The sequence below is a fragment of the Aythya fuligula genome, chromosome 7 (genome assembly GCF_009819795.1).
Source record: "Aythya fuligula isolate bAytFul2 chromosome 7, bAytFul2.pri, whole genome shotgun sequence".
Taxonomy (NCBI): Eukaryota; Metazoa; Chordata; class Aves; order Anseriformes; family Anatidae; genus Aythya; species Aythya fuligula.
In genome coordinates this window covers 7,092,607-7,116,164 of record NC_045565.1, presented here as the reverse complement: position 1 = coordinate 7,116,164, position 23,558 = coordinate 7,092,607, and the positions used below count along the sequence as shown (strand labels likewise).

At 40.2% G+C, this 23,558-nt stretch overlaps 1 protein-coding gene across 1 annotated transcript in view; it reads right to left on the bottom strand.

The window, feature by feature from the left end:
- The window catches only part of PCDH15 (protocadherin related 15), a 477,232-nt gene that overhangs the window by 330,358 nt on the left and 123,316 nt on the right, over positions 1–23,558 (bottom strand). Inside the window, 2 exon segments of the mRNA XM_032191027.1 lie at positions 3,848–3,913; positions 4,603–4,617. Of these exon segments, the coding sequence (XP_032046918.1) occupies positions 3,848–3,913; positions 4,603–4,617 (81 nt within the window).

Genomic DNA, 23,558 nt, shown 5'->3' with positions numbered 1-23,558 from the left:
AAAAATACTTTGCTATAGCATGGAAATTTGCAGACATATTGTCAAAGCGCTTCAGTAATCAAGTCTATTCTCCAACATTACGTACAATTAAACTGAAAATAAAATGGTCCTATGGTAGCAGAAGAACAAACCAACCAACCATAGCCTGTGCTCCTCTGCACATTTGTGCCCCACTTGCCATTTAGTGCCCCTCTGCAGGGCGTTATTGATGGGGTCTTGCCTGTAGTGATCACACATCCTCCTCCTCCCCAGGAAGCCAGGCTGACAGAAGATCCCTACCCAAACAGTGGGAAGATGAAGAGGTACTCAAACACTATGGAACCCTGCACTGCCCATGAGACTCATTCCTGCCCTTACCTGCGTTTGCACAAATACCAAAATCCCCAAAGAGACTGCAGAGACGCAAGCACAGAGAGAAAAGAGCACTATCTGCAGCAAATGTCCAACATCCATTAACACTCTGTATCGTCTCAAGAGTATAAAGGAAGAAAAAGAACAAAACAGAAGAATGTTTATTGAGTTACCCGGGACGGGCAAGAAGACAAACACGATCTTTATGGCTACAGAGGTTTTGTTGTGAATGCATTATCAAGATACCATGTACGTTGCTCTTCACGTTTGGGTGAAACTCATCTAAGTTACCCTGATTTCTGTGCTGGCATCTGGCTAGTAGGTAACTTAACTAAATCCACCTTAGGGGAAAAAATCACACATTGATCTTTTTGGGGTGCAGTTACAGCAGCAAAAATCCAAACACCTAAGTCTCAAGTACAAGGAACTCTCGGTTGTTCACCATCACTGTAAGGTAGCCTCCGCTGATGCTTAAGCAACAGTATTTGGGTTTTACACAGCTATCGGCCCAAAGAAATAATTCATAAGCTCTAAACTACCCAGAAGAACACCTGGATTGGTGCTTCCTATTTACTACTTCGGATCACCATTCTGCAAGTTGCCTACCTCCATACACAGCAGCAGCACAATTCTGCTGGAACTCCAGCTACCATTAAGCTGGAAGCTACAAGTGCCAAAAGCCATCTTAATGCCTTCTTCTGACAGAAGCCACAGCCACAGGGAAGATTTTTTTTCTTCCTATCTAACCTAACCCTCCCCTCTTTTAGTTTAAAGCCATTCTCCCTTGTCCTATCCCTACGCCCCTGACACAGAGTCCCTCCCCAGCTTTCCTGCAGCCCCCTTTAGGCACAGGCAGGCCGCTAGGAGGTCTCCTGGTCTTCCCCAGGCTGAACACCCCCAGCTCCCCCAGTGATGCTCTAGCCCTCTGAACATTTTGCAAAATGCAACAAGACATCTTGAATTACTCAGTACAGCTGTCCTCTACAAAGCTGTGTTAACACTGCTGACAATTGCCCATACAATATTCTCAATTTTTAGAATAAAACCTAAAATGTTTAAAAGTCCCCATTTCAGTAAAGGAAAAAATATATTAATTGGTGAACGTAATTCTCGGACTGAAAGAAACCCCCATACATCTAGAAGCATTAATTTTGCTTTTAAGACCATCAAGTCCTATAACCCATTCGTTTAAACAAAGAAAAAATGGGGAAAAAAAATCATTAATACCTCATGAAATGTGAAGTTCACCATTCCTGGGACTCTTTACCGGTCCCCAAATATACTCCTACTTGTCAAGTGCATTAAACTGATGGGATGCATCAGCCCTCAGCCTGCTGCTTGCATTCGTTACCCCATCTGTCACTGTCACACGCCACTGCTCGACAGTCCCTAACTCCTTGATACACACTCGGATCCAAGCATACCCTTCATTCGGTGTGGATCCACGCAAGCTACAGCACTCCCACTGAACCCTAGGACATCTGGAGGGGGGCACTCCGAGCCAGAAAACAACCTGCTGGTAGCAGCAACACATCCTTTGCTGGGCCTGTCTGTTTTAAAACACCTATCGCTAGCTTAAGCAAGACTTATAGAAAAAGAATCACTTAATATGAAGCAAAGAAGTGGTAGCACTGACTTGACAGCTGAGCCTCTACACTGTTATCAGGTATATTCAACCTCCATTAATCTTGGCCGCACAGGGCAGTAGGGGAGGACACAACTTACCCCTTCAACACAGACAGCTAAACAATAAGGGCATTTCGATACAAGCGCTGGCCTCCCAGGAGATTCATTTATTTAATACATATTGTGGCTTACAGATGAGGTGTGTTGCTTCCATATCTGCAATGCGAATTGAAGTTTCTACTTCCCATTTGACTTCTTTAATGGGGAATTAATGGCTCATAGGAATTCACAGTGAAATAGATATATTAAATCATTGCAGAGACAAGCAAAGCTTTTAGGAAAAACACACCTCTCCACACGGCATCCTATTCAACAATCCGTCTTGTAGGGCCAGTTACATTTGAGTAGAAATATTAAATATTTAGGAAGCACTGACTCAAACATTCAAAAGCTGAGAAACAACTACCAACTAGAGGGACACAAACTTATTACTTCACATTTTTATTCATACTTCAAGTGATTACACTCAAACTTTAAATTTCCTCTTTTTTTTTTTCCCCCCACTATTGTTCACATATGCAACCCAAATGCTGCTAGAACATAAGAAAAAGTGTCAGTACCACCTTTGTGTAAACAAGAGTACTCGACACCTTCCCAACAAGGTGGCACAGATACAGTTATTTCACAAGTGTCAAATCCCATGACTACTTCTATAGTGCAAAACTGGAAAAAAAGACGAAAAAGACATTGATTGCTGACCCCTGAACTATTTAGGTAGTGTATGCATCTATTTTCACCATAATTTACTAAAACTGAATTACAGACTTCACACACAAGTTCTACAACTAAACAGTAAGAACCACCATATATGTTGTGATCACACGACATCTAAATGCTCTAAAACTTTTTTTTCCCCACTTTATATAAGCATGACACAAACATGATATTGCTTCTACTAAAATTAATACTGCACTACGTAAATTACTTTTATGGCATTCAGATTACATGTGGAAAAAGGAAAAACAAGAATCCCACTCAGTACGTGGACACAATTACCAGCGGAATTTCATTTTGCTACAGCCATCTCTTAATTTCAGCAGACATGACTGATGGCTGCAAGAAAAATAAGTACAGAGGAAGAAGACAGTCTGATGCTAAAAATCTCTCCAGTACAAACTGGGTAACTCAGCATACAGGTGTATTAAATATTACTGACATCATTTTTTCTTCATTTCTATTATCAGAAAAAAAAATATGCATATTTTTATCTGTTGGAATGTGAGCAACTCCAATACCAAGCTGTTTGCCCAGGGATAACAGCAGAAGAGTTTCACCAGCATGACCCAGACTTCGTTCAGCATTTCATTGCACTCGTGTGACAAAGGATAACAACACATGCTACACTCAACTGTGCCTAACTAAATTAAACACAATAAAAAAGGAAAAAGAAATGAATAAAAATTAGTGAAAAGTAGTAATATTGAAGCGTAACAGCCACTTGTACAATGTGACACTAAGAGGGAGCAAACACATCATCACATTACAGTATGCTGCATTACGGAAATGTTGAGACCAAAGATCAAATTAAAGAAGTGTATGGTTTGACAGATGAATAAAATAACTATAATTCATTTCTCTTTCAGAGCTTACATGAATACCTGTAAAAAAGTTCTGCTGCTTCAGAGGTATGCACTACCAAAGCTTAGACTGAACAAAACAAGGAACCTTCTAAAAGCTGCAAGGGAAACCCAGAAGACAACAACATTAATGCTCCTCCCAGGCTTCAGAAAAGTAGCTGGGAGCCTCCACACCCTCACCAGCAACTGTGGGGAACCCAAAGGGGCGTCCCAGAGAACAGAGGTGCACTCACCGTTACGACTCTCTTCATCGATAGGAACTATTGTGGCTGGAGGACCTGTTCTGGCCAATTTGCAATCTATAAAGATAAAAAAAAGAAGTTATTTCTGATTCCAGAGAAAGGTCCTTGGGTTTTTGTTTGTTTGTTTTGTGGGTTGTTTGTTTTTAAAAACAAGTCAGCGTATTCAGCATACTGAAGACAAGCATCACTGAAGTGTGATGGATCAAGATCTGACCTCTTATCCAATATTCAAATAAACTTTTTAAAGCAAAGGAGAATCTGATGACAGAGGATTTAAAGCCTCAGATGCTGATCCATATCTAAAACTAACAATTAAACAGTGTAAGCTTAATATGCTTTGCTGCATTCTCTCTTAGGGGAGCTTTCCTTCCCATGTCGTGACTACACACACCAAATTTTTGCCACGTACCCACAACACAGTTTGCTGGCTACACTAGAACACGTCCATAGTTTGCTCTGGAGATGCTACCAGGGACCACAGTGAAGCAGAGTCTCTCAGGACAGATATAATAGGACAGTAATTTATCACAAAGAAAAAAAAAAAAAAAAAAAACAAAAAACAAAGGAATAATTAAAACATATTAATCATAATTAAAGCTTCACAGCAGAAACAAACATAATTTGAATTTAATTGCAACAAAAATATTTAATTAAAGGAAGTGAACAGAATTTTAATAGCATTCAAAGGAAAATAAAAATTAAGAACAGACAAGCAATGTTCAGGAAGTTTCATTGTGCCATCTTACCCTCATATTGCCAGTCTGGAGTCAAAAGTTTAGAGGCATCAATGGAAGCAGAGCAGAATAATGAAAGAAAATAAGTAAGATTTTGTTGCTTTACAGAAACGATAGCTTCAAAGACAAAGCAGTACATGCAGAGCTAGCAAAGGCATAGGTGTAGTCCTACAATATTCAAAAGCATGTATACTACTTGTAATAAGTGGATTTTGCAAACAATTTGATTTTCTATATTAAACAGAAGAAAAATATTACCTCTTCAACCCCAACAGGAAAAAAATGTTAATTAAGAGGTGCTTCTCATTTTCAAAGGGCCTCACAGTACCACTAAAACAGCACTATAAAGGGAACACATTTCTCCTTGCCCTTTCAGCACGGAGAACTTTGTCCTCCTTGCAGGAGCTGGGCCACGAAGGCTGCTACGCAGTGCTTCGTACCGATCCAGGGAAAGCAGCACTGGATTTTTAGAGAGGTCTAAACACTTTATACAATATCCCAAAAGAAAATAATCTGTAAATTAAATGCAGCAGCAAGGCAAGGTAAAACACAATTTCCCAGCCCACAGGAAAAATAACACACTCATTGACTTCAACAGAATTGCACAGCTGCTGATTACAGACTGCAACTGCCCCTGCATAGACCGAACCTATGAAGGAAGATGAAAACAGTGCAGCATTTATCCAGATGTCTCTTCAGGTGAGGCCCCCAAAGGGCATCCCCATGGCACAATGATGCAGCTGCGCTAGTCAGCTGAATAGCAAAGCTGTCCCTGCAAGACCAAACTTCTCAACAGTGAAGGCACCATGACGGACAGCATGCGTCTTTGAGACTCGTAATATTTATGAGCAGCCTGAACACCACCTGAATTACTACCAGCGATAACACCGCCACCATGTAATCACCATTATTGGGTTTTCCAAAAGCCACAGAGGCAAACCTTTCTGCGAAGATGAAAGGCAGAGAGCTGGTATGGGCGTGCACACTCCCAGCCATTCAGCTGTGACACTGCTGATGGTTTCATGCACTGCTTCATTTGCGATCCTAAGAAATCCACGTACGTTTGCTCACTGAGCAAACTCTCTTTTTATTCTGATGTGCTCCAGCTTGATACATAAAAGTTACATATTTGTTTATAGTTCTTATTTTTTTTTTTTAGGCATTAACAGAGGAAACAGAGCACCTCAACAAAATTCACCTTCCATGTCATTATAGCTTTCATTGCTAGGAGCACGTTTGTGCAAAGCTAAGTACCATTTGCATATCCATATGAAACACAGAATTTTTCCTGCTTTTATTCTTTTCGCTGAATGCTATAAAAGTAACAGGACCATAACTGATACAACCCCAGCCTTTTCCAGAGAGATACATATATATATATATTTATCTATTTGTTATAATTTTCAAGAACTTTATGGTTTGGCTAACAGAACAACCCTTCAACAAAATCTGTGAGTGCTAAAAGTCCACCGATACAAACATACCAGGCTGTTTTTGGGAAAGGTCTGCCATTTGTCACCCAAAAGAGATCACTGTACATGTAACCACACAGAAATCCAAAGCAGGGACAATTTTTAACCCCAAATATTACATATTCCTTACCAAAAGAACGATCGTGGCTTTTTGTAAAACCAAATGAGCTTTTTCCCCATTGTCTCTATTTCTGCACTGGTATTTTCTCCTCGCTGGGTGCCTCTGTGAAAATGTCACCCAGATCAGGGTTCACAACCCCCACAGCCTTGGGCTGAATTCTCAACTAAGCAAAGTATTGAAATTACAGATCAGTTGTGCTACTGCAGCCTTTTCATGGGATTGGCGTTCCACCAAACGCATCAGGATTTTCAGAACTGTTAACACACCACATAATTGCTTTGATTAAAATGAATACTCGGCGCTGAAATCTGGATTAAAAAACATCTCAGAGAAAAGGTACACTGTACAGTGGAGTTTGGTGATTTGCAGAGGAATTACTGCAAGTGTGGGCAGGTGAAGCAATTAAATTTGTCATGAGATAAATTTCAATCAAAAGAACAGATTAGAGTAATAGCAAAAACTAATTCTACAGCTGGGGAAGGAAAAAAACCAGGATGCATAGAAGAAATTCTAGCTGAGGATCACAGTGATGGCACCAATAAAAAAAAAAAATCTCAACAAACGTGGCTTTGTTGCACAGATAACAGTTTACAGATGATCATTTTATGTTATTTCAACCACACCAGCACTAACCAAATACCAGATTGCATTTTAGGATGTCTGTCACCCCTCCGCTTCTTCCAAAGACAGAGCCTAATAACGCCTTAGACTTGCTTAGTTTTGCATTCATCAGCATACACTCCACAGATAAATCTAAAATTGCAGTGTTACATAAATTTCCAATTCCAAAGCAGACAAATTCAACTTCAGCCTTTAAAGACAAGTCCCACGTTTTAAATACTTGTTAGGTATGTTTATTTTCTTGCCAAACACAGTCAACAAGCTCAGATACTGTGTTTTATCACCATGCATCAGCAGGGCCTTGTGGAAAATACCACGTACACAACAAACGTCTTTGGGCTGAAGCCTGGGCCAACTGTCCTGGCTGCGTCCCCTCAGCCCCTGCTGCTCCCCGAGGGCAGAAGTCCTTGGCTCTGTGTAAGTGCAGCAGCTCTGACATGGGGTGTCAGCATAGGAGACCCTGGAACACCCTTCCCACAGATACAGTGGAAAAAACTGACTTACAAAGGAAATGTTTACACACCACTTTTTTCTGTTTCTTGTTGTTGTTGTCTGCTTTGTTTTGAAATGCCTTATATTTGATTGGGGGCCTCCATATAAAACTGAGATGTTTCCAACTCGTCTGATTCAAGCTGCAGATGATTATAACATAACACTGATGCTTACCTAGCTAACAACAAAAAAATGTTTATAAGTCTATTTCAATAGCTGAGACAGAACAGTTTCTCTCCATCATGGGGTTTCTTTCACAGGAGGCCCTTGCCCATCAGCCCCGTAAAGGCAGAGGCTGTTTCTCAAGGCACCTCCACTCCGCCGGAAGCACCTGCAGAAGTGCGATGCTGAAGCACCGTCTGCTTGCTCTCCAAGTATTTGTTCTCCACTCTTGACAAAAAGCCACTTGTCCTTGAAATTCCTGGGCATAATGGAGTGGTCACGGAAGTCAAATCATGCTGAACTGAGCACACTTAAAAATGGCAGAAAAGGCCATATTCTAAATGAGCTTCCCTACCTTCGGTTGTCCAAATATAATCGCATTTCTTGTTTAAGCAGCAGTGCTGGTGAACGTACTCGTGATGCAGCAGGGTCCTCCCACCCAGGCTCATCACAGAAAAGGCAGTAGCCGTCAGGCAAGGGAAACAACAAGCTAGGAAGGCTTCCCTGAAAGCCTGCAGGAAAGCATTTCTGATCCTGTCATTAACTTCACTGCTCCCTCTAACCAGTGTTTTTGCTTTACCACTACATGATCAAGGCAAAGGCAGATAAAGTGCCTGCCTCCTTGGGAGCGAACTCAAAATCCATTTAACAAACGCTTCATGGAACAGTTACATGGCTTAGATCTGTTTGGTTTCTGATAGCTCATTTTCATTATTTTAATTTCTAATTATTTTTAATGAGATGGCTCAGAGGAATCCCTCAATCATGGCTCTAGGTAAGATGCTCAGCAAGGTCAAACAAAACAAGCCAGCAATCCGAATAATCCCATCCTCTGCCACTGGAGAGCCGCCCCATCCACTCCCCATCCGAATACCCACCGATATTTCACAGACTTCCACATTCAAGCTAAATAAAACACTGGAATTAGTTGGCAGCAGTGTCTGAAGTTGGCTGCTGTAATCATTAAATCACAACTGCACAGCCTTGCATCACGCTGGTTATGTGGAAGTTCAGTGACGAAAATGGCTTGCCCCATAAAATGCCTTCCTACAAATCTCAGTGACTATAACCAAAATGCAATCTCCCATGGCATTTACTGGGGCTGGGTGTTTCAAGTGACACCCCAAAACTCCAAGAGAACTTCACCAAGGCAGTCTCAAGGCCAGGGAAGTCTCCCTGCCCTGAGGGAGTAGCCTGCAGGGAGAGCAGCACTGGCCTCGGACCAGCAGCCAGCCTGAGCCTTCCCAGGGATGTTATTCCCTGAGATAACTCATCTCCTCCCTGGCGCTCCTGAAATTAAAGCTGGAAAAACATCCACTTCAATTTGCTAATCACCGACTCTTCCTCCAGCTGTTTCAAAAATACCCAATTAGCTCTCTACATTATTTTATTCTGTATTCAATTTTGCTTTCAAATATTCAGATGTAACTAGATTTTTATTTTTTTATATATATAAAAAACAGTCACAGGACATACAACCACAGACAATCTCAGAAGACTGACTCAGTCCTAGCAGATTTGCAGCCTGATTTGAAAGACCTTATTTAGTGAAGTTCTACTCAGTAACTGTGGAAGGAAATCATTCCATTTGGTGGCAGAACAGAAGACAGTATTTTCATTCTTTGTCACTGGAACAGAAGACCAGACTCTAAATGCCATCAGGGGCAGTAGAAGGCTCTATTACTTTCCAGTATCCATCCGGATGCTTGCCTGGGCCTCTTACCCAAGCCACAAAACCTCACCATACAATTACTGCGTGCTCAGCCTTCAGGCACTTCTGCTGCACTGATGACGTCTGGAACATTAAACTGAACAGTTCGTCAATAATTAGCATGTACATTTAATCCACGTGGAAAACACTTTGAAAGGTGATATGTCCCATAAAACAGCTTTCCTATAAAGCGTTGAACTCAAAGAACGGAATTAAGGCCTGATAACTGTGACACACTGAATAAAGTTACGTTCTTTCAGCAGGAAAAGCTCTTACCCTGTCTGCAAGCACAACATAGAAGCAATATTCCAAGAACACAACGCTACCTCTTACCAGTTGTTTGTTTTTTTTTGTGTGAATTTGTCCAAACTTTCTGAATCCACGCAAGTGCTTAGCATCTGCAACATATTAGAACAAGCTTACTTTGAACCTAGTCACTACCACTCGCACCCCAAAACGTGCTGTGATCCTAAAACCAAAGGAAACTCTCAGCATTCAGCAGCACCCCTCAGTTCAGCGACAGCAGCAAACATCACACAGCAGTCTTGATTTCAAGCATGCTTTCTCCTATCCTGACTGTTTCCATTCATGTTGAAAAAGAAAATAGAGGGGTGGTGAAGAGTTTTTTAAAAAATCAACGGATGTAAAGTCTTCAGTTGCATTTATTCTGTGACTTTTAGGCACATAAAACTTATAAGAGATGTACAGCTAGAACCCACTGAAGTCCAGTCCTCAAGCCTGAATCAGTGTCAATACTACAGCCATATTAAATAACAAACTAATGAGACTGTATTAATTAAAAACTAGGTATGTGGTACCTGCCTGATCACTGACTAGAAATTACAGGGAGTTTATGCATGTGCCATACAAAAAATGTACTGTGGAAGAAAGCTAAAACACTGCACTAATGGATTCATTAAAACCTTGCCAGAACAGAAAGTGCCATGAGGGCTGGCTGGGAACCACTGAGGTGGCTGGAGATGGCTTGGGGTGTCAGGGTATTCACAAACCGGAGTATCAATGAATACCCTGACACCCCAAGCCCATGGGCTTTGCAGAAATCACCAGCAGAGCTCTAGGAGGTTGTGATGTGCAGGGAAAGTCATGGTATGTTCTCTGTCTTTTGTTTGTTTTCTTACATCGGAGATACAGGAAATAAAAGAAATTAAATTCTCAGAGTCTGTGGAACTGGCTGAGGTCACAACACCTCACACTTAAACCTTCTGAACCACGCATTCTGCTTACAGATGTACTTTATTCTCAGCAATGCCCAAATTGCTCACTAAGCAAACAGTCTGTTGAAAAACCTCATACTTAAACCTCCACAGTTTGCACTTCCACTGCTCTTTCAGCAGGGAACACTCACAGGAAAAAGCCATGAAAGGGTCTCTCTAAACACCTCGATTTACAGAACACGGCCGCTAATAAAGAGCTACATAGAACCATACATTTAAGCTATCCGAGTAACTAAGCAACCCAATTTAAGGAGAAAATGTCCTGTCTTGTTTCCTGTGTTGCTGAATTCAGAAGTACAGCTGTGCAATTTAGGATAAGCTTGGCATAACCTTTACATTAGCAGGCTTGTGCTGCAATTGCTCTGTATTGAAAATAGCATAAGAAGGGCTTTCACAGACTATTTTGAGCTCTTCCTGATAGACATCTCTAATTGTTGGAACTGGGAAGGAACGACAGCAAACTTGAGTTTGATTCAAACGTATTTGTGATACTTCTAAAAATTACACTGAATTTCTGTGCTTTGATTCAGACTGCAAATTAATGGCTCAGCTAAGCACTACTGTAAAACTCAGAGCTCAGATTCAAATACTCAGGTGAAAGACGATTCAAATGCTCAAGTCTGACTGTTGACTTTTTTTTTTTTTAAACAGAAGAAAAGGGAATGCTGACAGATAATAAAGCAGAAAAAAGGGATGTAAATCCGAGTATTATTCTAAGTTCTTGTTCACATAGCCTCAGAAAACCATGTTCTCATACAGACTACGCATCCCCAACAGCTGATTTATTTGGAAGCTTTATTTCTCCATTCTTCAAACATTTTCATACAGATATAATACCTATAAAGGGTTTTATTTGTGAAAATTGCCCTGCAAGTGCTATGTATTGGTATTTTATTTTTACTGCTTTACAAAAATGCAGTACCATCGATCTTCCAAGCAATATTCTTTCAGATTGAAACAACTTCCATTTTATAAGCAGTTTTGGAGTTGACAGAGCCTTTTAAAAATCATACTTGTGCCCCCAAACACCGTAAAACACAAAGAAACATGATGCTATGCCAAGCAGCAGCTAAAACAGCTATTAACCAGAAGTAATTTTTAAGACCATGAAAATGCACAGGATGAATCAAGAAAAGCTGTAACGTCTTCAGACATGCTAAAATTTTAAAAGTTGACTCATCCTGCTTTTAACCATGGCTATCCACCAAGCACTAAAATTTCACTGTTTTCAGTATTTCTGAAATTCCATTTTCCCTATTACGACTGATGCATTTAAGACAATCTCATACAGGAGAGTGAAAAAATATTTACTATTTAGATTAAACTGAATCCAGATACCATAAGCAAGTTTTAAAGCTGCATCAGCCTTCACTACTGTATAAAAGCAGACAAAATACTAGTACGAGCAAATCAGAAAAAAGCAGGTGGAAGCCTGTACTGTTGATGAAACTTCTTTATGTGCAAGTAAAATAGGAAAAGCATTTAATAAACTGAAGCATGGGAGAGGGAACAGCTAAGCTCTGCCTGTAAGTGAGCTAAGAACACTCAGCTGTCCTATTTTCTTAAATGGTTTCTTTGTGACTTTTAGACTTCAGGCTCAGTATCAAGGTCATCACCACAGAAATCATGTTGGGTTTTCAGGTTTCTCATCTTTCCCTGAGAAGTTTCTCCCCCTTTCAGTGCAGTACTCTTTTTGTACACAACAGACACAGAAATCTCAAGTTTGTATCTTCCACAGAACTTGGTGGGATTAGCTGGGACAAAGGAAAGAAGCGTGAATAGGAAGATTAAGGTGAAGTTCAGAAAAAAAAAAAAAAAAAAAAAAAAAGAAAAAGAAAGAAAGAAAAAAAAAACACCATGAAATGTTTCTATACACCCAGGAATATTCTAATTTTTAAAGATGATGAATTTTTTTTATTTTTTTTTTTTAGTATTGACATCTGTGAATACCACTGAATTGTATTATTATGAGATCATGGTCTCAGCAACGCTCTTTAAAAAGCAACGTGTTATAAAATACTCTAGAAAAACCTGTATTGATGGAAAATCTCAAGCTCCCTTTGTATTTTAAAGATTTAAGGAAAAAAAGACACCTTCACCTCAGACACTGTAAACATCAGCGTCCTTTACAGCAAAATACAAAAGCCAAGTTGCCAGAGCCGTTGTGTATCCTAATAAGCAGCTGGCTTTGCTGCTCATCAGCCACCTCCCCCTTGCTGAGCTGGAATATTGCTGCCCCGAGCATTGCAGCAGATCAGACAAGTCCCACTCACATCCCAGGTGTAGCACAGATCATCTTGCTCGTGCCAGAGCAAACCCTAAACCTTGCCTGCAAACAACCCTCAGTATGACTGACCTGGAGGTTCTCACAGTTAGAGAGGGTATGTCTCAACTAAACGATGATTTAATTATCAGTGAACACTGTCTTGAAGACAGACACTGCTTTGGTCCCCAAACCAGAAAGCTTCAGTTAATTCAAATAGGAGATGCTGTATCTAACATTAATGACAAAGGAAATCGACAGGCCATGTTATATATGGAGTGGTAATTCATGCCGAGAAAATGGTTGATATTAATAAAGAAGGGGGAGATTTGGGAATGTGGCCATGGGGGTTGGAAAGCCCCATGGTTGAGATAACATTAGACTCTTAACGACGAGGCCATCAGGAATATAAAACAGTTTAGAGGGAACAAAGAAGGGTGATTCAGGAAACTCCATGCAGTCTCCGGTGTCTTGTTCTCCAGCCGTTAAGGCATGGATGTTTCTGGGTGTTTGCTGTTTTTGTTACATTCAAAGTTGTTTGACCAATGAAAAGTTGTTTTGAAAAGAACTGCTGTGGAGAGAAGGATATAAGAGGGGAGCCTGCTCTCAAGATAAAAAAGGCAACACGATGTGATGAAGTTATGTCATCAATAAAGAAGCAGAAAGAAGGAGTGAAGAGGAACAGGCTGTCAGAATGGAGACCAGGACGGGAGCAGGCACATTGATCGCCTCGTGAAGATAGGTTCGGCCAAACTCAGCAAACTGCTCAGAGAAGCTCGTACAGAAAGTCGGTGGAAATAGGCGCACTGGAGCTGGAGAGAAGCTCGAGCTGAGAGAAGTGGACCCGTGCACACAACTGCCCCTCGCTGCTAAGCAGTTGCGCATTATGGGGAATCATACGTCCTTAGGAATAAAGACTGTCCTGGTAACCTTACAGCTTATTGTCCTTCTTAACAATTGGACAGTTTATGAGCCTCAAATATGGGACCAAACTGAGGTCAAGTTGTGGGACTCTGCAACTAAAAACGACAAGGTTGCAGTGGGATTGCTCGGCACCTGGCAAGCAATCTCTGAAGCCTTAAAGAGCCATGTGGAGCCACAATCACAAACGTGTGGCTTGCCAGATAGTGAGGGAGCTGCGGGCTCCTTTACTGATCCGACTGCTACGCCATGGGCCCCTCTGCTGCTACAGCCATCGAAGGCCTTTGCTGTTACGCCCCCTGTTGACCTGAACGTGCCTTTTGACCCAGGCCTATTGGCCTTGAAAAGGAGATGGATATGCTTTTCTTCGATCTGGGAAGAACGGAATACATAAGGCCTGAAGACCGAGTTGCTTGACAACTTAAAGCGAGACATATTGTTCAAAAGGAATGGAAAATGGAGACTGTTAAGTCATGGAACTTAAAGGATTGTTTGTTACCTTTTCTGATCGTGAATATGTATAGGCGTACTCAATTTTAGTAAGTTATGGAACTTAAAGGATTGTTTGTTACCTTTCCTGATTGTATGTATATATAGGCATGGTTGTGTTTAGTATGTAAAGCAATGTTCTGTGTATTTAGAATGTTTGATGTTTGTGTGCGTGTTGGTGGAGCGTAGACTCCCCTCACGCTCAGTGCTGTTTACTTGCCTTTTATACCTTTTAGAAATATATGTTTTATAAATATTACAAAATTCAGATTGAGTTGAGACCTCACTTATAACAGGCCATAAAAAAGGATGAAGCCTGAAGGTTTTTTAAGCGTATTTCCAAGTATGTGTACTGAGAAAATGCAGGAAACAGCGTGCAAATCAACTTTTTACTTGTAATCAAGTTCCTGTGGCTTCATGAAGTTACCATACTTTGCACAGACAATGCTGAAACGCGTTCACCTGTGCAAAATGCTGTTAGCCAACAATCTGGAAAACACTGCCTCCCACCTTGGGTGGAAAGGTAGAGAGCTGAGAGCCAAAAGCAGGCTCCAAAGTTGCAGGCAGAAGGCCCTGTACTGAAAAAAGGCAGAGGCATCTTTAAGACATCATGCAACTCCTACCTGCCATCTGACTGACAGTCCTGTCCACCTGCATGTTCCTCATCTATGAAAAATGCCAAGTAATAAGGATTCATATAAAAATTCATCCTTTGAAGTATCTGTTTAATAAATTATGGTCCAAAGGATTCAGTAATTTAAGCCTGAACTGCTTTCTGCACACCAGTTCTAGCCTGTGTCTAAACAGCCTGAACTTGAGTTAATTACAAAAGCAGTAAGGACTTTCACGTTGAATAGTTACAAAATATTATTTGTTTTTCTCCTGGTTAAATGCACACTTTTGATACCAATTTTCTTAAGCAGAAACCGATGCAATCTTAATTCATAATTAAACTTTTTTCCATATACAACGGTAATTGTACCTTTTTCTTATACAGCTTGTCCCCCCAGTCATGCTATACTTTCAGGTGAATTCACAACGCATTTCCCAGGTCAAACCATAATTTGCCTGAAAAATGCAGGCTGGTGGGGATACAAATTTTGTGAAAAGCTGAAGCTTTCTTCAAAATGCGTTTTAGAAACAGCTTTTTTATTATTATTATACAAAACCCACAAAGGTATAACTGAAACCTCTTACATGAAGCATCTACTTAATGAGATACGTTCTGAGCTGAAAATCTTTCTATTGCATCTCTTCCTTTTGCAAGATTTTCCTCACACTTTGGCATAAAAAGACAAACCTTGTTTTGTCTTTGAACTAACATAAAGTTTATTTTAATGAATTTAGGGCTTCAGGCCTCTCCACTGCAGAAGAGCGGCAACAAAAGAGTAATGGGATGAGACTAAAAGCCCACACAAGCCCACCCCCTCAGCAGACAGTGCTCACCAGCACCCATCTGCAGAGGATTCCCTGAGCATACAAGCACCCCCAAGAGACAGCACCCACAACACTAATGCATGGCATCTCCAAGCTCTGAAAGAATTCTTCCCAAAACTCAAGCACTTCAGAAAGTATGACTTTGTTTTCTAATAATGCCAGTGAGAATAAAGTCAAAGCATGGTATACTGGCTGTCTGAAACCTTTATCATCAAACAACAGCTAACATGCAAGAAAACAGAGTCAGGATATTTCTGCTATATTGGAAAAGACATTTCATATCACTTGCAATGTGACTCCCAAGCCCTCAAAATATTTACTTCTGAATTTTTACCTACCTAGAAAATATTTTTTAAAAAGACATATCTTATAGGTCACACCAATTACCATCAAAATCTCTATCTTCCACTACCCTCTGGGAGAGGCAAGGAGATTGGAAAACATTACCTTTTGTTAAAACAAACACAATGTTGGTACATTTGTCCTTCCTGAGATGCCAAATACCAAAGAAAAAACGTAACAGTTAACAAATCAACTACTCCTGATGCTAATAACGAGTACAGGCACTAACATAAAATGCTTAAGTTCAATTTACTGCAAAGACTATCAAAATTTGAAATAAAAACTCCAAGCAGATATTTGATAGCAGAAACAAAAATTGATATTCTCTTACATTCTTCTCAGTGTTTTAGACCCTATAAAAAACTAAAGGTGCTAAAGGGGTATCAGCATCATCCCATCAGCAATTCCTCCTTCCTCTCCAAATAAATACATACACACAGATTTTTAAATGGCATTTTACCAAAAAGGACAAGTATTAGTAGGCGGACTTGTTAAGTCAGCCCAACCTAGGTGTGTATTCAGGCAAATTTTACATCAGCAAGGAAGGGCAGAAAAGAAGGCATGTTTTTTTATTCTTAAATTGAAGAAATATAATAATAAGTTGAAAACAGACTACATAGAGGCCCATAAGCAGGACAGAAATGATGCCTTCAAGCTGGTCTCAGCTTCATTGCTACAGCTGGAAATATAAGGATACAGGGAGCTTTAAAATTCTTCCTGTGAGGTTTCCAACCTAAGAGACAGCACTGAAGAGAACCCTGAAGATGATACAGCGACTGCATAGATATTTCTGTAGGCTTCAAATGCATTCTTAGCATCCAGTAGTACCAAAGATTATTTGACTATTCCCCTTCCCAGTCCATTTGAACCCCCCCCCCCCCGTTTTTTTTTTGATTTTACCTAGCAAGCAGATGCTGATAGAGTATCAGCACAGTGACACAGAAGCACTCAGCTTCTACTCCATACCCAGGCTGACTGTAACAGAGAGCTTGACTAATTTTGTGTTAGCTAGATGCACAATTGAAAATAAATCCCAAGCCATTGATTGTACTGGAAGAACAAGCAGATAAGACATTTTCTCATACCTCTTGTACTTGATGATAGAAAGGTTGTACCCACAAGGACTGTTAGAAAAACAGCTGAACACAGCTGTGTGCTTTATTACAAAGTATTATTTTTTATGTTAACTAGCAAATGATTTAATAGGGCGGGAAGGGGGATTAAGAATCTGCTTCATTGCAAGTCTATTACTGTATAACTAAGAAAACAGTTGATCATCTGAAGCCATTCACTCTGTTTATCTTGCCTTGGCAGTGTGCTCCTAACTATTTTAATTGTCAGACAAGAGATTCAGTGATTCTACAGAACTGTGTGGGGACCGTGCCTGCAAGCCTCTGGCTTCCTCGGTGGTTTGTGTACTGAGCAATTCAAAGAGAAAAAAAGTGCAGTAGCCTCCATCACCGTTTCTTTGAGCACCCCGGCTGTCATTAGCCAGCAGAGACTCTCATCACCTGTTAATCACTACCTCTTTAGCAGCAGAAAAAGACCAAGTCCTGAAAACAAAACAAAACCGCGAATCCCCTGGAGCTGTGAAATCACCAGCCCGTGCCACTATACCCATTGGTGTTATTAACTGAGCAGATAAAACTGGAGATATGAGGAGCAATTGACTTGAGCAGCATCCCGGAGGCAAGCTTCTGTGTCTTCCTGATTAGCTTCATTCAATTATGTCGTTTTAATTGCTCATGTGCTCAAGCTCATTAAATGAAAAATAATATTGCTTTCCTGCAGGTTGTGCACTTGAGACTCGAGGAACGGACATACAGTTGTGCCTCTGAGATGCTGCCAGACAGATCTGAAAGAGCAGTTACGGCTGACCAGAAGAGAAGCAGACTGCTATTTCTCGGGGTTTGTAGGATCCAGGATCTTCTTGTGATCCCAGTGACAGTATTTCCCTTTTTTTTTTTCTAAATCACTGGTAACTTTCCACTTTTAAATTTATTTTTTTTTTCCCCACTCGAAGACAATCAAAATTTTGGAGTTAACATCTCGTAATCTAACAGCACTACAAAACAGATTACTGTAGGCTTGTCTTTACATTCACACTGTAAAACTGTAACTAATGCAACCCTGAAAGAGGATCTGTTCCCAGAAAGTACTTCAGAACAAAACCTCTCCAGTGCTCCCGAGCTACACAGCACGTGTAGAAGCAGTACGATTCTTGCTGAAGATACCACACAGTTATCCAGACAAGCAAAAAGTAGCCACTTGGTTATAGAAAATGTACAAATAACTAGTGCTACTAACCCTACCTCTGCAAAATGAAACAGTCTTCTTGTACCATACCACTATGCTTAACGGGATTTGCAGATGCCCAATTTAACTGAACATAAAATTGATTTTCTAAGAACAAACATACTTTGTGAACTTCTGGTAAGAAACAGAGCATGGCATTTTAGTGAAGAAGCTATAAACAATAAAGACAATTCAAGGCCATAAAACAACCCATCCTTGTCTGATTAATGTCTGCTACTGAAAGACATTTAAGGCTGTAAAATTTGCTACAGTTGCATCTGTTATGAAATATCAGTTAGATGGCATGCTCAGGTACAAGTGATACACAAATGCATTTTTCTTCTCTCAAAATCACAGAAAAAAAAGCAAAGGGTCACTGGAACAGATGGCTCACAAGATGTACCTACACGCACGAAAACCTTCAAACCTTCCTCTCTAATGTAGAAAACAATCCTCACCAGATGAGCTAGTACTTGTATCAGGCCATAATATAACTTGGCAATATTAAAAAAAAAAAAAAGTTGTTTTTTTCTTTCCTCACTCCTGCACTGTTACCAAACGGGGCAGGGGGAAGGCTCAGATAACCCTTAAAATGCTTCTCAGAATGGAATCATCATAAATGATGAGCTTCTTATCAGAAAATACATGGTCTGCACTGATATTTCTTCATTTTTTTTTACATAGCATAAAATACTTTACAAGAACTCTAAATTGTTGTAAAGCTAGCAAAGAACAGTGCCCAAATTTTTCTTTTCCAATGAATTTTGCAATATAAAACTGTAAAGGGAAACTTGGAATGAAAAAAGGCACTGGAGAAGGGAGCTAAAGTTTACAAATTGTGCATCTGTAACTTTGCACACTGAACAAAACAGCTTAAACATTCTGGGCCAAAAAGACATTTAGCATCTGAGTACGATTTTGAAAAAGAACTTGGAGCATCTTCAAGCTCATGCCATGATTTTCTCCATTTTCATGTCTAGAAGCCATGAGATACAACACCAGAACTGCAGGTAACAATAGTGGTACAAACCTTATTCTGAACTGTAAAATCACGCTGTGAGGAACATGAGCCACATTGAGCTTTGCCTGTCTCTGCCTCCTGAGAAGTGGCACTGACCTCGCCACAGACAGGCTTGCTCCCCTGTCTGAGACTTACCTGGAACCCCCTGCCTCACACCAGCGTGTCCCTGTTATTGTTAGATAACCAAATATAGAGCACTGCCAGAAACATGTAAAAGGTATCACTTAACTTTACCTAAACACTAGCGATTATCCCCGAAAAACATTAAACGTGTTAGTAATGCACACTGCAGACTCCCAGTGATTTTATGAAAAAGAGACTGATGAGTGAAGAATTATTGGCAAATATGAGTAAAACATGGTTTCTCTGAAAGACAGTGGGCGCAAATAATATCACTATTAACTCATAAAAATTATATGTATCAACTGCACCCTCATTGGGTGTCATTATCAGACATACTGTGTCTTTCAAAACACAATAGGGATAAAAGCAAAATAAATAAATAAATAAATAAAAATCCCAGCTATTTCTCAGGAAACATGACCAGTCCAAATTGTCCAACTGGTGACTAAAGAAGAACACCACCACCACAGCTTGTCTCTCCAGCAACAGAAATACAGTGTACACAGAACCAGCTTTAAGCTTTTAAAGCAGTTTGCAATACGCTGGATAGGACTCACAACATTTGGATGTTTCCAAAATAAGAAGCGATAACTCTTATCCCTACTGAAGGCACAACAGAAAACCAAAATGGCAGTGTAGGCAAACAGCCTCACAGCAATAGCACAACACACAGACTTCTTAAAATCCATCACTGCTTTCTTCAGTTTTCCCCAAAATTTTCCTTTTGCCATATACAAAACCTTTCCTGTCTTTCAACAGATATTCCCTGGAACAGCTAGGAGAGGATATTCACACCTATCTGTGCACAGGTGTGAATACATACAGACAAAATTCCTCAAGACAGAAGGCTTTCTGAGTCCTTTCTCTTTGATCTATTAGTAAATTCACATTAAACATGTGAAGTCTTACACACTGGGAAAGTATGCATCTGCCCAACACTGCAGGACACACAATTACAAACAGTAGTCTCTTCAAAAACAATGGCAATATTAATGGAAAAACAAAGGGGGGAGGGGGGCAGATGCTCCTTTGTGTTTCATGTGTTTGTTTTTGTTTTAAAACTTCAAAATCCCAGATATTTCCTCCCCAGCAATTCCTTATAAATCCCCAGCAATTGACTGAGCTTATGTGAGCTTTAGTTAGAAAAAAAACCATTATGTTAAATGACAGACAACAGATGAACACTAACAATCTCCTAATCTGAAAATGATTACTGTAAAATACATGCATTAGGATGAGCTGTGAGAGCTCATTCTTTACAATTACTGCCCAAACACACTGCCCTGCAGACACCACAGCAGATCTGCTGTCTCAGGCCCTGCAGAAGTTTCAGGCCTTCTTTAGAAGTGCTGGAAAACACAAACAAGCCTGCCTCGATACAAGTCCATCCTTACCAAGTAATCAATAACAAGGCAAGATCTCCTCTGGATAAAAACTTCACACCTAACTTTTTCAGAAAAACTTCTTAACATTACTACTGATCTTCTCCTATGGTAATTGAAACTTCCTATTTATTGCTACTGTAATTGGAAGTGTCCTTGCTGTAACCCACTGCTCAGTCAGATGTCCCTCCCTGCCACGTAATAAAATGGGGAATTATCCCTGTTTCTGATACATCTGGAAGTGCCATTTCTGATGCAGGAGCTAATTGAACTGAAGCAAAAGTGCTCCCCTGCTGACCTGTGCCAAAGATTGTAGCTCATTTTTCTTTGAGGCTAGTGCAGTGCTTTAGCCAAGAAACAAACAGCAGAACTGCAGAGATCTGAAGGCAATAGATCTTCTGCAAATTAGCATCAAGTTAAAGCCTATTTTAGAAATAATTGGGAAGTGGGGGGGGGTGTCTCACTCCACCCACTTGAAAATCCATCCTTGTTGTGGCTCTTTGTACAGAGGACTTGAAAATCAGCAGTTTGGCACAAAGCAGGTGAGATGCTCAACCAGCCATCAACCAGCTGAAGAAACTTCAGTATTTAAGAGATAAAGACACAAACCCAAGTCTAACTGAACCCAGCTGTGGTCCTACAGCATTTCTCTCGTTCAGCACCAGGCTGTAGGTGGGGTAGTTAGTTATCAACGCATCAGGAGGCCATCCAGTCACAGCCCCAGTGAAGATAGGGAAAACTTCCAAAAGAGCTGCCAGTTCCTTCCCTGATCTGAAGCTTTCACGATGAACACTGCCTTTAAAATCAGCCTCGTTGAAGAAGAAAGCAGAACACGTGCACATGATCTCCACTCCCAATGCAATTTGGGTAACAAACAGGTTAAAAAAGTGTAATTGTCAGTGATTAAGTACAAAATGCACATGCCAAGGAAGCAAACCGAGTAAAACACAAGTTTCTGTCTATCTTCATGTATTACTTGGTCTAGAACAACCACTGGATTTCTAAAAATACCAGTTAGGGGTGGTTTATTTAACTTTAATTTTTAAGCAGTTTTAAGACTTAACTATCAAGACATGTAATGGTAAGCATTTAAATGACATTATTTATAGTGAGGTTGCTTATAAGCATTTTTCCATTCTGTCCATAGCATAAGATAACCCAATTGGGGTAGGGCAGTGGATATTTTACCCAAACTAGGTTTTTGAAGTGATGCAAAGCCAGATCTGTACTTTGTAATGCACACAACTTGTGTATTCTAAAGGACACTGGTATCATTGTGACTCAGCTCTTGTTTTATGAAAATTTGAGTATAATAAAATCAAGTTTTGATCAGGCAGAAGTCCCTGTGCTTTGTTTAAAACAGATACATCTTGTCAAAAAGGGATTAAATTGAAGCATAGTAGCAACAGGGAGGCAGTTTCAATCACAGTTTATTTGTCAGCATGTGACAGTCTCATATAAACGTTCAGAAAATAATTCTTATTGCTCTCCTGAATGAGACAAGGTAAAATAGGATGAGAGGTTGGAAAGTAATATGACAGGCAGGGACAAGTGACGCTTAGGAGCAGAAGGAATCTGCAGCTTGCCAAGCTAGCAATAAAGCTGAGGGGCAGGACAGGGAACCCCACAGATCTAAGAGATACTAATGCACAAAAATGGGTATTTAGGGAGGACTGTGCTCACAAGACAACATGCACCAGAATATCAAAGAAAGAAGACGACAAAGTCTGGAGAAAGAGGGAAGAACAAAGGGGTGTTTCTTCCCCACCTTGCTCTGGCCTCTTCACCAGATGAAGAACATATTAAATTCAGAGAGTCTGGATTCTCATACCTTGCCCCATTCCTCACATGTCATGTGCCTGAAATGAAGTCTACAGTAGAGAGCTGTAGCTTTCAAGTTTCCTGCCTAACAGCTCAGACTCCTCCACAGACCTATTGCTTTGCCTTAGCATTTTCAGAATGGGTCAGTCTGAAAATGATCTTACTATGAAGGACACTACCAACCTCCCATGCCAACACGACACACCCTGGGATTCTCAGTTCCAGAACTGTTGCTAGATATACAATAAAAAATACAAACGAAAAGTCGTCATTGTTATTTCCAATAAAAAATAATTAGACAATGTAAATGGTGCCTACCCTCAAGAAAGAATAACAGGCCATTAAGGGATGGAACCACATTTTAATTCCTCATATTTCTACTATAACTCCCTTTTTTTTTTTTTTGAAAGTCAGAACAGTTATTTCTTATTAATTTAGTTATTGCTCTAAAAACTTCAAAGTCTCATTTCCTACAAACTAATTTCACTAAACAGACAAAATATTTACACTTGTTCTTATTAAGGATCTCCTATACAAGCAAGCGCGTTCAATCAGCATGAGATATCTAATTACAAGACCTACTGGCCGACTGAACCGCAAATGTGGTTATGTTTCAGAGAAAACTGGAGTAAGATGAAACACGCAGGTCTTGCTGATCCAGTTGGAGGAGGTGCATCGATTCGACAGGTAAAAGAGAGAAGAATTTACTCCTTGAGTGCAGATGGAGCTTAAGCTGCAAAGAAAAATGTAGGAACACAGGGAACTCTACAAAAAGTACCGTTTCTTGGAATAATATTTTCAGTAATTAAATTGGCAGGGTCTCACCTACAGCAAATGGCTTCTGTTGGGAGTGACATTAGTGACATTAAGAGTGTGCATGAGTGCAGAGGGGGAACCCAGAGTTAATTCAAGCCCAGAGAAAAAGATGTCAGAGTTATAGCAACTCCTGTACAGCCAAGGTGGCTACCTTGGGTGTCTTTGTGGTAATTAGAAGAGAGAGGCACACATTTCCAAGTTTATGCAAACTTTACATTTTAATGCATGCACATTTGCAATTAAG